This window comes from Brienomyrus brachyistius, chromosome 15 (assembly GCF_023856365.1).
Source record: "Brienomyrus brachyistius isolate T26 chromosome 15, BBRACH_0.4, whole genome shotgun sequence".
Classification (NCBI taxonomy): domain Eukaryota; kingdom Metazoa; phylum Chordata; class Actinopteri; order Osteoglossiformes; family Mormyridae; genus Brienomyrus; species Brienomyrus brachyistius.
In genome coordinates this window covers 9,011,004-9,024,202 of record NC_064547.1, presented here as the reverse complement: position 1 = coordinate 9,024,202, position 13,199 = coordinate 9,011,004, and the positions used below count along the sequence as shown (strand labels likewise).

Below are 13,199 nucleotides of genomic sequence, written 5' to 3'. Positions count from 1 at the left end.
AAAAAAATACAACAAATTATTAATGACTATAAATTAATTGTGAATGGATATTGGTAATAATTGTATGGATTTCATACATATTCGTTAGATGTTTTTTTTTTTTTTGGGGGGGCATGGATAAAATGATATTCTGTGCTGCTGTTAGTCTTTTTGTTGTATTTCAGGTTATAGGAAATGGGGAGTATATGATAATTATGCACTCAGTCATTTCACGATTTGTTTTGTTATGCACCTGTGGGCGTTATTCAGGAAGCAGCCCCTCCTCATTTAATCTATTCTGAATAATAATAAAGTTGGAGTATTTGCATTCAAATATTTACATAACTTTCACAACAAAGCAAAGTTTATAAACAAATACCAATTACATTTTAATGATAAATTATGGGGCTTTTAGTGATAATAGCTAGCGAACAAATTAACATTTTCCACATACTTTTTCCACAATTAAATTTTATGACTATGTCATGCTATGCAAAGTCTTACAGTTAAACAATGGATGGGTATACAGCATGTGTATATACTGATAGGGATTCCTTTCAGGTGATTATAGATCACTTCCAAAAAGAAGAAAACATTTGTTTTCCTAAATTCATTTAGCAAACATGCTCTGTCTACATCTGTTTCAGCTGAGGTCCCTTCAGTAAGGACTAAAGATCTTAGAAATAACGTGGTTTTGTGTTTGCAGTATACAGCTCTTAATATTAAACAGCTCTATATCTCGTCATCAGCTTGGCCAACTTTGGTCAGCTGACGTGAGATTTTCAGTTCAAGACAAGTCTGCGCGCACATATTTGCGAGTATGTAACAGTTTTATTATCGTGTAAATAGCCGGTAGGGTTTGCAAACTACCCCAGTGCTTTCCATTAAGCTTGTAATGGAATAATATAGATTTGCGGTAAGATATCTCGCGTGAGAGACTGAAAGCATGAGAGTCACGCTAGATGCATGAGAGTTGGACGACCTGAATCTTATAACTAGCAAACTTTGAATCCAGTTAAAATCCCGGAAAGCACATAAAATGGACAGGACAAGCTACGTTTAATTAACTTTATCGTTTTATATGTACCTGGTGAGTTGCTTTTTACAGTGCTGCTCTTATCTGCCAGTGTCTAGACGCTGTACCATCTGCTTTGTTTGTGTTGTAGCCATTAATATTAATATTAAATAGGTTAGCTTATGACAGATACAGTACTTTCGTAGAGTTGTGAACATTTCATAGTCCGGGTCCAGGTTGCTGATTGCCATGGGACAAAAAATAGCAAGGTATAGTTCTGGTTTTGTGTGGTAGTGGGGTCAGTGGTGCTTGTGCAAAAAGAATTTTTTCAGATTTTATCACTTTAGCCATGTTCGTAATAATTTCAGAAGTACATGCTGATGAATGAACATGAAGTCGATCATATCTCATTTCTAAAAATGCTTCTCCAAACCACTGAACATTCATTATGTTACAAGTTACAAGACAAATGAACGTTGTAGGCTAGCAGAGGGGATAGCAGTGGGTGAATTTCAGCAGTAAGAGGCTGGGACTGGGGGGTGGGGGAGTTCCAAGAAGTAGGAATTCTTGCCTAGCCGAATATCTGATTTAAGGTAGCCTGGGCTAAATGAACTTTATTTTCGTCCACTTGCATAGAGATAGCTTGGACTACCTTAAATCCGACAAGTTATCCAGCTAAGCAAGAAGTCCTGCTTTGTGGAACACTCCCAGGTGATCTTTTGATAAATCCAGTTACATTCAAGTAAAGCCAGACATTTCTGTGGCTGATATCACCAAAACTTCAGCAGAATAACTTTGATGGAAAGATAGCGCCTTTTTTGGAAAGACAGCCCCTCTTTAATTCGGTTTTGGGGTAAACTGCTCCAAAAGATCTACAGTATAACTAGATTTATATTCAGCTCAGTGTAACAGTGTACCTATAAAGCAGAAAGACACCAATATGCACAGTATTTGTTCATCACAAGTCGTATCGTCATAGCAATATTGAACAATGTTATCGCTAATTGCAGATTTTCCTCACATCCTGCAGGCCTAATACAGCATGTGTGTGTGCGGGGATGCATGTGCATCTATTTCCATATAAACCAGTAGTAGGCGTGGCTAACCCAGAAATGTCTGTGGCATATCAGAAGCGGGTATAGTTACTGACTATCATGTTATCAAGTCATGTTGTGTTTTATAATGACAAGTTTCTGTGCATGAGATGGATACAGTCTAGAATAATGGAGAGATGTTCCTTGCTGTGCTAGAAAGTTGCTCACTTGAAACATGCTTTGAGGGGAACATCAAATGTGTTATTCCAGATGGGCCCATGACGGTCTATCTATACCTTTGTTTAGTTCAGTCAAGGATCTGAGATGAGTGATCTTCTACTGGATTCCATCAGGTAGTTCTCCAAGATGGCGCAGGTCAGAATAGGCTGGCTAGTTTCGGGCGCTGTCTTTCCCATTGCCAGGCTATGCATGGCACCCCAAAAGAGGCCTTTTGATTCAGTCTGGCTGCCTCGACTGCAGTTTCCTTACATCACCCATGAAATAATTCTGAAACCACTTTTATCAATATCAGAAGAAACAACTGTGGTAAGATCTTAAGTCTAGGATTCAAGAGGATGGCTTTGAATTGGTGGCTATATGGGTCGTCAAGGACTGTCTGAAACTGCCAACATACTGAAGTTTGTTACAAGTTTATGAGGCTCGTACGGATCTCTTGCAGTTTCAAGAGCTTATGGTGTGACGGTGCCACCCCCCCCCCCCCCCCACCAAAAAAAAGACCATTTCTGTTGCAGTCATAGCTTAGTTTTACTGTAACATGTGCTGAAATTTCATCTAGCAGTAAAATGATGCACCAAAGCATTCACAGGAATCTTTATTCATTGGATGTTGTAGGGTCTAACAGTGGCTTTGTTTGAGCAGCTGGGTTTGACATACTGATTTTGTGAGCCGTTGTAATGGATTTAGATATTTCCTGGCACTCCAACGACCCCATGACTACCAAATGGCAGGAGTGAGCCATGAATCTGATGTGTGCGTGGCTACTGCCTAATGTTCCCCTCACCTTGTCAGAAGCTTAGTCTGCCACGAAAAAATAATTCAACACCAAGCTTCCTCCTCCTTTTCCCGTCTCTCAAAGGTTCTGAAGATGCTGCAGTGTGATCGGCATTTAACACGTCTATGTTAAGAACAGCTGTCAGGTGCCTATGACTCACTGAACCCATTGTGCTTTATTTGTGCTCTCTATCCAATGGACGGCGCGGAAGTGGAATGTGTTTGAGGACTACTTGTCCAAATATCTGATGTGCAAAATTCCCTTCTGTGCTTGAAAGGGATTCCTTGACCTTTCCTTTAATGGGCTGGTAAAGCTGAAGCATAGAGGGGGTGAAGTATAAATGTCTGGGTATCTTTGAGTGTAGAGGAGCCACACTAAGCAGCCTATGGAAACATTTGTTCTCCACTACAGAATAAGGACTAAAACCTTGGCAAATCATCTCTCTTATGACATTGGGGAGTCCTGTGCTGTAGGGTGATTTGGTGTATGTGGTGACTTGCCATTCAAAGCAGCTGAAAGTGAGGAGGCAAATATGGGAGCAGAACATGGCTGCAGTAGTGGCTGAAGTACTGTTGTTGGTTTGTTTAGTTAACAAGGGTGGTTGAGAATGCTCTCAGCTCCCTCGAGTGTTCCCATAAACGGCAAAATGCAAGAACATGCAAATTCAGAAACATGCTACGAATGCAACACATTGAGAAAACCAACGCCATAAAAATACATGCTACTTTTTTATGTTGGTAAGTACACTGAACCGCTTTACCACAAAGGATTGCAGAATAAGGACAAATTTAAAGCAGTGCTGAGCAATATTTTAGTAATTAGTAACAAGTTTTTAGAAAATGCTTCACATACAGACATGATGCTAAAACAAGCTCATCTTTGCAGTGACATCCTGCATGGTCCAAAAGGACCCTTCTGATGAAAATATGGAAACAACATTAATATTTAGCATGTTATCTACAGCATGCTGTCTCACACTGTAACCACAGCTGTGAAACCCCGATTCTTAGATGTTTAGTAATGTTCGGAAAAGAGTAACACCAGTTTTAATTTAGAAAAAAGGGGGAAAAAAACATGCAAATGTACAGTAGATATTGGGAAATGTTCTGTTGGAATCCATTGTTTCTGATCTTAAAAGAATAGCAACTTTGAATATTAAGGATTATTTTTTTGCAACATATTTATTTGCAGTTAATTGTTGTGCCTGGATTTCTTGTTTAAAAATCACATTAACTGCAAGGTCCAGGTGGGAAATAAATGTATAGGATGAGAATAATGGAAATGCTCCTTTTTTGTTAGAAAGAACATACTAATAAATATATCGTGCTTGATTATTAGTCATTTTTCTTTCCCATGGACGTCGTTAGGTCCAATCAGCCCGAGTATTTTAGCCCCGATGCCAATCTTCTGTCAAAATAAAAAGAAAAGCCAAGCCTCAGGTAAATTTGACTTTTACCAATAGCTAGAAATGGGCCAGTCTTTTCCAGTACATGATTCATGGTCTTTCCTGTAACTTATATTCACTAAGTGAAATGCATTAAATTACCACATTAGCACATAACGGAAGAAAGTGCCTCTGGACAAAACCAGAATAATTAATGGTTACTTTTAGCGACCGAGGTTAGTCTCATTAGTAGAAGTTTATTTGTAGTCCTGGTCAAGGATAAGTACTCCAGTCTTGTAAGAGACTAAAGTAAATAAATAGTAAAATAAATTCTCGAAAGCGGGTTACAATAAATCTTATGCCTCATCGCCCTCAAAATAGCTCTTTAGAAGAGGAAATGAATCCTGCTAGAAGTATTTAAGATGCATCTGCACTGAAGGTTGTCCATTGGTCATTGCTCAAGATCGAGGACTGTCAAAGTGAGCCAGTGTAACACTTGTAAATCAGCTGTGAGTCTCTGATTGAGCTCAGTGTTTTCCCATTTTTTACGTATTGTTGGAGTAATCGTGAAATTATGAATGTTTTTTTTAATCCCTTTCACTGACGGTTTTGGTATGCAGTTTTGGTGGCCATATATGTGACCCATCACCACGAAATGAGTCTTATGAGTGCAGTTCTACCAGTGCGACTTAAGACTCATTTCATGGCGCCGGGTCACTTATTAAAGTGTTATAATTGTTACTTGCTCTTTCCTAGTCTGGATTACAAAATGTATCTGTATCTAACTAGGAACTATTCACACCACAAATAATCATGATGCTGGATGCTTTCCAGGTCTTAATCGTTATATATTCAGTCATTTGTTTTACATGTTAAAAATTACTAAATACATCTGCTCATTAACCACAAGTCTGGCCGTGCAAAACTCCATTTAATTTAAACATTTATCATTTGCTGTAGAAGAAATAATTCCAAATTTGAATTCCAATAATTCTTTGATATACATTATCTGATTTTTTTTTTTATAAATAGCTTAAATAACATTGTTTTTGTCCTATTCTTAAAACAAGATACAAAACTTTGGTTTGCACCAATTCATTTCGTCTAGTTGGCACAAAAAAATAAAAAATCTTCATGTGAAAGACTGGTCTTCAGTTCACACTTAATCCTTTGGAGTAGTCTTCTATTTCTCTGCCTAATAGTCCACACAATTTAACTTGCTTACCTGTTTCGTTTGCGTCATGGTTATGTAAATTACTACAGATATTATGGTAAGCTTTGTTTCTTTCCCCCAGGAAGGTTAAGAGAGATGACAGTAGTATGGAAAGGTCGTCTGACTTTCTACCCATTTTTGTGGCTTCCTTTCCCACAGAGAAAGGTGCATGTTTCGTCTTGCCATTAGAATTTGCTGAATGAACTAATTAGCTGCATCACAATACGAGATTGTGTGCATTATGTGCTAAATTATTAAAGTTTGTCAAGCTTTATTATTATTTATATCTTCGTCAACTACCGTGTGACAGCCTACCTAGTTAAATAATGTCTAAGATGTCATCCAAAAGACATCTGTCACAATATCTGTGCGTTTACCAAGATTCCCTCTCAGTTCTTTGGTTTGTTTCCACAGTGCAAAGTATAGTGTTTGTGTTAAATGTGGTGTTTGGAGGACAGTTCAGCATTTGCTTGCTCTTGTCTAGACTTTTTTGGTACTAGTTTTCTTTCTATGGTAATAAAACACATTTTTATAACTGTGCTTTCAATCTGTTAATCCCATTCATGTAAAAGGTTCCTCTGAATGAACCGTAATCACTGTTAAGCACAGAAGCAGTACTGGTCCTATCTGATGCAGCACCCAAGGCGCGCATCAGCACAAGCACCCCCCATCTGAGACAAAGTGAATTTGGTTAGCAAATCGGCGCCCCCCCTCAGAAGTTAGTGCCCTAGGTGGCCATCTATGTCACCTGTAGGACTGACTGTTGCCCCACTGAAGTGATTAATAAAGGGTGATTTATGCTTCTGCGTATAATTTACACTACGCCAGCCCCGTACTCTACACCGTAGCCTGATGCCTGTAGTTACATTTCTCGGCTGGTGCACATCAGGCTACAGTGTAAGCTGCAGTGTAGGGTAGGCAGCTATGCTGTACCTACACTGTACTGATGGGAGAGATTACATGTAAAAGCATAAATCAGTCTACATTTAGAGTCAATCAATGGAGACATGTAGAGTGTCAGAGTATCTAAATTCAAAGGGACTGCAGAATGGTTGCTACAGTATTTTCGTTGAAGAAAAAAGACAGCACACTAGCGATGACAGAGCATTATAATTGGTGTTTCTTTATTTTTATTAATAATTATGATTCACCTGTTAGATTTTTGTTAACAAGCGAACTGGCACCCTACCTTATCCTGAACCCTGCTAATGTCTTGAAGCCTCTTATGCAAATCACCTATTAATTTGACATGCAGTCACAGAGTTTAATCCCTGTACATAAGGTTACCTGGTGACTCATCTTGATTTAGCTGCAGGCCTTGAGGCTCATGCATTTGAGGATATGCATGTTTCAGTGAAGCATGCAATGGAAAGTGTAAAATGTTCTCACAACACTGTCAAGCTGCTTTTACTCAGAACGCCCTGGTACTCCGTTGCTACATAACATGATTAAAGTCGTACAGTAAAAGCTTTTCATATTTGAGCATCAGTTTTGACGTTGCGGTAATATTATTCTTTTAACCAAAACAGAACTGCAGCGTTCATTGACTGAGACATTAGCCCATAACAGGAATTTGAGTCCAGTTTTAACATGCATTTGCTTCTGCTCATGTCGGGATTGCATTTCTCATGGCTGAGCTGAATTCTTGTCTTATCATGCATCCATAATCTGAAGATTTAGATCACAAAGCATTTATGAGATGTTAAGAGGGAGATCTATTTCTGTTACTTGGTTTTTGTATGTATTTTAAAGTTCAGTAGGCATACTGAATACTGTCTTTGCAGAGATTGCAGAAATCATGAACTTGTCATGGAAGACAATGATGACAAATGTCAGATCAGTTATTTACGCTATTTTCACTGCATTGATTTTACGGTAGACAAAGATTCATTTCTAATACTACAGGGGACTAAGAGGAATGTTATTTCTCCTATTAGGTACACATACTGCGGTTGTTGCTTTAAGCCAAGCGAGAAAATTGGAATTTAAGAGAATAACCAAGCACCACATTATACATTCTTATTGATACTATTGACATATTCCCTGGTGTTGTCACTAATAGTGCTGTTGCAGTTCAGGGCCAATGTTGCATGAACCTGGACCCAGCACTGCCCATTTCAAATGTGTTTCATTCTCTTTGGAGAAATCCACTTTCCCCTTAAAATCTATAGAAACGCCGTTCAGGGCCGTTGGTGACGCCAAATTGCTCTTCGGATGAGCATGTGCATGAATGCCCTGAGATGGGCAGACATCAGGGTCACCTTGTATACCCTCTTACTCGCTTTGCTTCTCAGGGTGACCTTAACTGCATTTTACTGCACACTGAATGCAGGAACACTTCATCTGGGTCCCAGTAGCAGATCCCTCAAATTGAGTTGCTGCGGTTCAACAATGAGGTCACAGAATAAGCTGCTAAATAAAACCTTTTAAAATAGCTTATGTGCAACTTGAGTAAAACATCCCAATAGAGGGCATTAGAGTATTGTTAGTTTTTACTTTACTTTACATTTTCTTTTAACACAGTTTATGAAGCTAAGGTTTTTTGGAAAATGTCTTTATGTTGTGAATTGTGTGTATTTTTGGAGAAGTGCAGGAATGGAGGCTACGTATCCTGGTATAGCATCGACGACCAGTGACATGTAGCCCCTGTGCCATGGATTAGAAAGTTCCTCTAATTTTCTGGAGAAACATGATGTAACGCTATATAATCTAGACTCCAGGACAAAACCAGACCCTCTGTTATGGCGATGTAAGCTCCTAACTTAATCCGTGTCAGATTACCATTACAGCTAGCACAATATAAAAATATTTGCTCATCGTTTGTTAATATTTGGGGGTATGAAAGAGAGGATAGACTTAGAGCATCAGCAGAACACAGTGTCCATCTGCCAGTTCTTTTCCTCTTCCGTGTAGCAGATAAATGTGTGGGCTTCAGCAAGAGGGTACCATGGAAACCCTTGGCGTACCTGTTGTCTGAGTAGGAAGTGTGATATTAATGAGAGTTTAAGATCACTAGGGCATGCATGACATCCACTGAGATAATGTGTAGGGAAAAAAAGGATTTTCCACCTCTTTTTTTTATGTGTATATTCTATGATTTTTAGTTTATTTGCACACACGATAATCTAGCTCCAAAACACAATATGCCCGTATAAACGTGCTTAAATTACTGTTATCTTTCTGGTTCAGTGCTTGATAAATGTCATGTATGATTTGAACCTTTTTTTTTGCTGCAAAAATATTTGTTTCTATTTAACTGGTCCAATGCCAGAATCATTTTTTTGTGTAATTTAATCGCTTTGGTAATTCTCACTTTTTCAGAAGGACCCTTTGTCAATGATCATTCAAAAACCTATGTTTGCCTTTGCTAAGTACCATCCAAAGTATCCTGAAAGTTAACTTGGATGTCAGTTTGGATGAAAACGCGTGCATATATACATATCTCATTAGGTTTATACAGTACTATATAGACATATAAAATTTATGTGATATTTACTCTGCAACCTTGACTAAGACAAGCTGTTACAGAACATGGATGGATGATTGTCATATTACTTGAAAAACTAATTTTTAAAAGCATTTTACATCCTTGAGTCTTCACTGGCAAGAAGTGATGGCTCTTAAAAGCCTACTGACATTTATACGATCTTGGAATGTGTACTGAACACATCTTTTTGTTTTTAGATTTAGTAATTGAATGTGGTTTTCCAGAAACTGTAAGGTTACAATTAGACAGAGAAACATCAGTGGAAAATGACGCATACAAGAGTGATCAGATAAGATCAGTAAGATACAAATGAAGATTAATGGATGATGATACGCATCTTAGTTTACCATGTTCTGGCATTACTCACTCTTAGATTTTTCATGGCATATGTCAGAAACGTATTATATTTCATAGTGTAAATGTAACACAAAGTATGTCTGTATGATAGGATCCCATTACTGCGGTTTAGTGCTGTCTTTCCCCAAGATTATTACAAAGAAGTGCATGGTTGCAAGACTTTTTCATTCATGGACTTGGAGGCCAATCTATAGCCCAGCGTATGCTTAATGATTTCCTGCCAGCTTTTTAAATGTATCTATAGGACAGGTCAATGCCTCTGTGGGAAGAATTCTATATTTTTGTGTGATGAACTACTTAATCATCAATAGTCGTTACTTGTGTGGGGAAATCCATGACCATTTTTCCTTTTGTCTTTTATTGTCCAGCTCTTCCAAAGTCATCAAAAAGCAGGAGGGAAACAGATTAATGTTTTTGACTTGAGTTTGGCATGCGTTGATACTAATTAAAGCTTTCTGAGAATAATTTATTACCTCATTACCTTTTCCTAGAGTGTTTAACATGTGGGCGTTTACCCAGATAATGCTGAAAATCGTGTGGGGTACTCAGCTTTTAAGGGTACATTTCAGTGAGGCCATTCTGATTTTATAATCCTCTGTCCATAGCAGTAACATGCCGTGTTTATGTCCATCCTGTTATCGTCCTTCCCAGAGCCGAAAATGTGTCATTGTGCAGGCTGCACCAGTACAGTACATATTTATGTCAGTTGAAGACAAACACCAAATGCTACAAATCTGGAAACAATTTTTAATTTCATATTTAAACACTGTATCCAATCCAAGGCAATCATAATGCTATGATTGTATTAAATATTAAGAGCTCAGTTTTCAACATCATGCTTGACTCAGTGAACAAAGCAAGCAAGTATATAATCAGTGTTTAAACATACAGTGTTTATACATTTCCAATAAATCCTGTCATATTGCGATAGATTAAAGGTGGAAAAGTCTTGTAAAAGTCTTCTGGCTGTGGTTAATGATGATGGTGATAATAATTAAGATGACATTTGGTAACAGGAGACACTGTTGGCTCTCAAAATGTAGTAATAATATAGTATGGTGATAATGTAGTAGTCACTTCTTCATATTCAAAGGTGAGATTAAAGTCGGACACCGCTGCCCTCGTGCTTCTTCCATAGCACGTTTGTGTGTATGTGAACACTGTATGTGAACACTGTATGTGAACAGTGTGGGTGCAGGATTTCACGTCGCTGTGTGTCATCAGCGTTGGTGAACCTTCAACAAGGCCTGTGTGTGATACAAGGCCTCATAAGATTGTTAGAGCAGAGTCACTTCCAGGGAAACATCCATCCATCCATCCATCCATCTTCCAACCTCTCGTTTTGGTGAAGCTCATGGGGTCTGGCAGCTGGTGCCGGGCAGGACAGGGCACATACCAGCACAAGGTGTACCATGGCTGGCATGCCAGTCTAAGAAAGAACTACTGCTTATGTCACATAATACTTTATTGGCTGGTTTACAAGTATGCAGATACTTAACAGTAAGGATGTTTTTCGTATTTTAATGGATTGTCTGAGTTTTGTCAGCACTGAAGGTTTATTTCTGGTATTAAAGCATTTGTTGAATTAAGTACTCAGTAAAAAATTTTTAAGAGCAAGAATTATAGAAGATTAGTGAATCTTCAACTAAGCCCGTTTGTAATACAAGGCCATGTGTTTTCGCTGACTTTAAAAGGTGGTTGAGGATTTTATGTATATATGTGTGTGTGTGTATATATATATATATATATATATGTGTATATATATATATATATATATATGTATATATATATATATATATATATATATACATTTTTTTTTTCTGTAACTAGATTTGACAGATTATTTTGTGGTCAACTGTTGCTACTAACATCATCGAATAAATATTATGTATGTAATATTTAGAATGATGCTATAAATATTTATCTGAATTTAAGCTTTTGGCTTGGCAAGAATACAATACGATCCCTATAACTTTTTCCTATTGGCCATTTATGCAATCGGGAGTATGAGAATAATATGAATTGCAAATTTGTTCATAATGTCTACGACTCGTGCAATTTTGATGATTATTATGTAATGATTATTATATTTTTACTATTGTCAAATGAAATATATTGTCTTCCCACTCGTATTTGCTATTTTAGTTTCAATTCCAATGATTTAGCAGCGTTTTATGCAAGTAAAACAGGTTCTGAGATGTGTAATATACAGTTTGAAATCTCTCCCTAAGGCGTTTTAAGGAAGGTGCTGAACGATTGGCTCTTTATCAAAAGAGTAATGGTGTTAACCCTAGACTGGTAATTATAATAAATCAGTGATGTCCATACATTTACATTAAAAAGAGTGTGGCAAGAAAAATGTGGTACTTTTCTACATTTTATTCCACATTGTCCTGAATTTAGAATCTTGGTTTCTGTCCTGAAGTTGCTCTTTTTAGTACTCTTTGAATTGCTTGTAACATTTTGCTGTTGAATCTCTACTTTTGCTTAAGTATGAAAATTTAGGTCGTCTTCCAGCACTGCATTTGATCCACTGAGAAAGGTAGCAACGTGTGAATTGAATGAAGGAAAAGCACATGAGAAATGATCGGTTTGGTGTGTTGGCAGAGCACATTTCGAGCTGAGAAGTGTTTTTTTTACAGTATATTCAGTTCTAAATATGACAGAAATATGAACCTAAGAAGGCAATTATATGATTATTATTCTCGGTGACTTCAATTTTACTAAGATATTTTTCAAATACATTCTACACCTCTGTATTTTAAGATGAATTTTATCAGCCAGCTAATATTAAAATATAAATGTTGGTGCAAGTTTTCCAGACTGTTCTCAGATAATGCCTGAATATAACTGCACACTTATTCGACTATAACTGCACACTTAGACCACTCTTTAAATCAGAGCACTAATATCTAATTAAAGTTAGGCGTTGTACCATTACAATTTGGCTTCTATACAGGCCTTGTCGTTCAAACCTTAATGTCCTTAAAAAGATTTTAGGTAAAGTGCAGTACTGCATGTCTGCATCTGCCATGCTTGTGAGTACTGTACTCCATAGGACTAGGAGAACCTGCGACATTCTGTGTATGATGAGGAAACATTCAACATTATGTTAATCTTAGGTATGACAGTTGCTTTTGAATTTATTTATAAAGTAACAAAACTCATGCCCTTTTTCCTGATCTGAAGCTAGTTGCACCTCTAAGCCACTTCTTAAAAGGCGTGCTGCATTTCCTCTGTTCCAAATGCATAATATATCCTGTTATAACTATATAAACTAATGTATGAGGGGAAGTCCATGTATTTTTTGGTCAGCATTATTATAATCATACTTATGCTTTATAAGTACCTAACAGGGTAAGCTACACCTGTTGCTTGAGTAATGTGCAGTAAACCGCAATAATAATGTAATAATTTTGGTACGTATCATTAATACTAATGGACTTATAGACAGAACAATAGGAATTTCAGAATTATATTTATAGATATTTATACGAATTAAATTTTAATATTCATGTGCATTAAAATCTAATTTCCTTCCTGGATTCTCCCTCTTCTCGCATCATCTGAAGTATCTCCATTGAGGAACCTAAATGGGAAGCAGCACCCTAATCCAGCTACACACCGACGTACAAATTTCTAGAGTTGCCTGGCGTTGATTGCCTAAATGCAGCATTCAGCTTGTGAAGGATAAGGTGCCAAGACATCTAGTTTTGGA

General features: G+C 37.4%; 1 protein-coding gene across 8 annotated transcripts in view; it reads left to right on the top strand.

Moving 5' to 3' along the window:
• nlgn1 (neuroligin 1) overlaps nucleotides 1-13,199 on the top strand; it is a 170,342-nt gene that overhangs the window by 48,125 nt on the left and 109,018 nt on the right. Inside the window, exon 1 of one of the 8 annotated variants that reach the window (XM_048975921.1) lies at nucleotides 3,304-3,777. The exons of the other annotated variants lie outside the window; for them this stretch is intronic. Within the exon in view, the coding sequence (XP_048831878.1) occupies nucleotides 3,759-3,777 (19 nt within the window). The 5' untranslated portion in view covers nucleotides 3,304-3,758. Of the gene's footprint in view, nucleotides 1-3,303; nucleotides 3,778-13,199 lie in introns of those variants that run through there. 8 annotated transcript variants of the gene reach the window in all.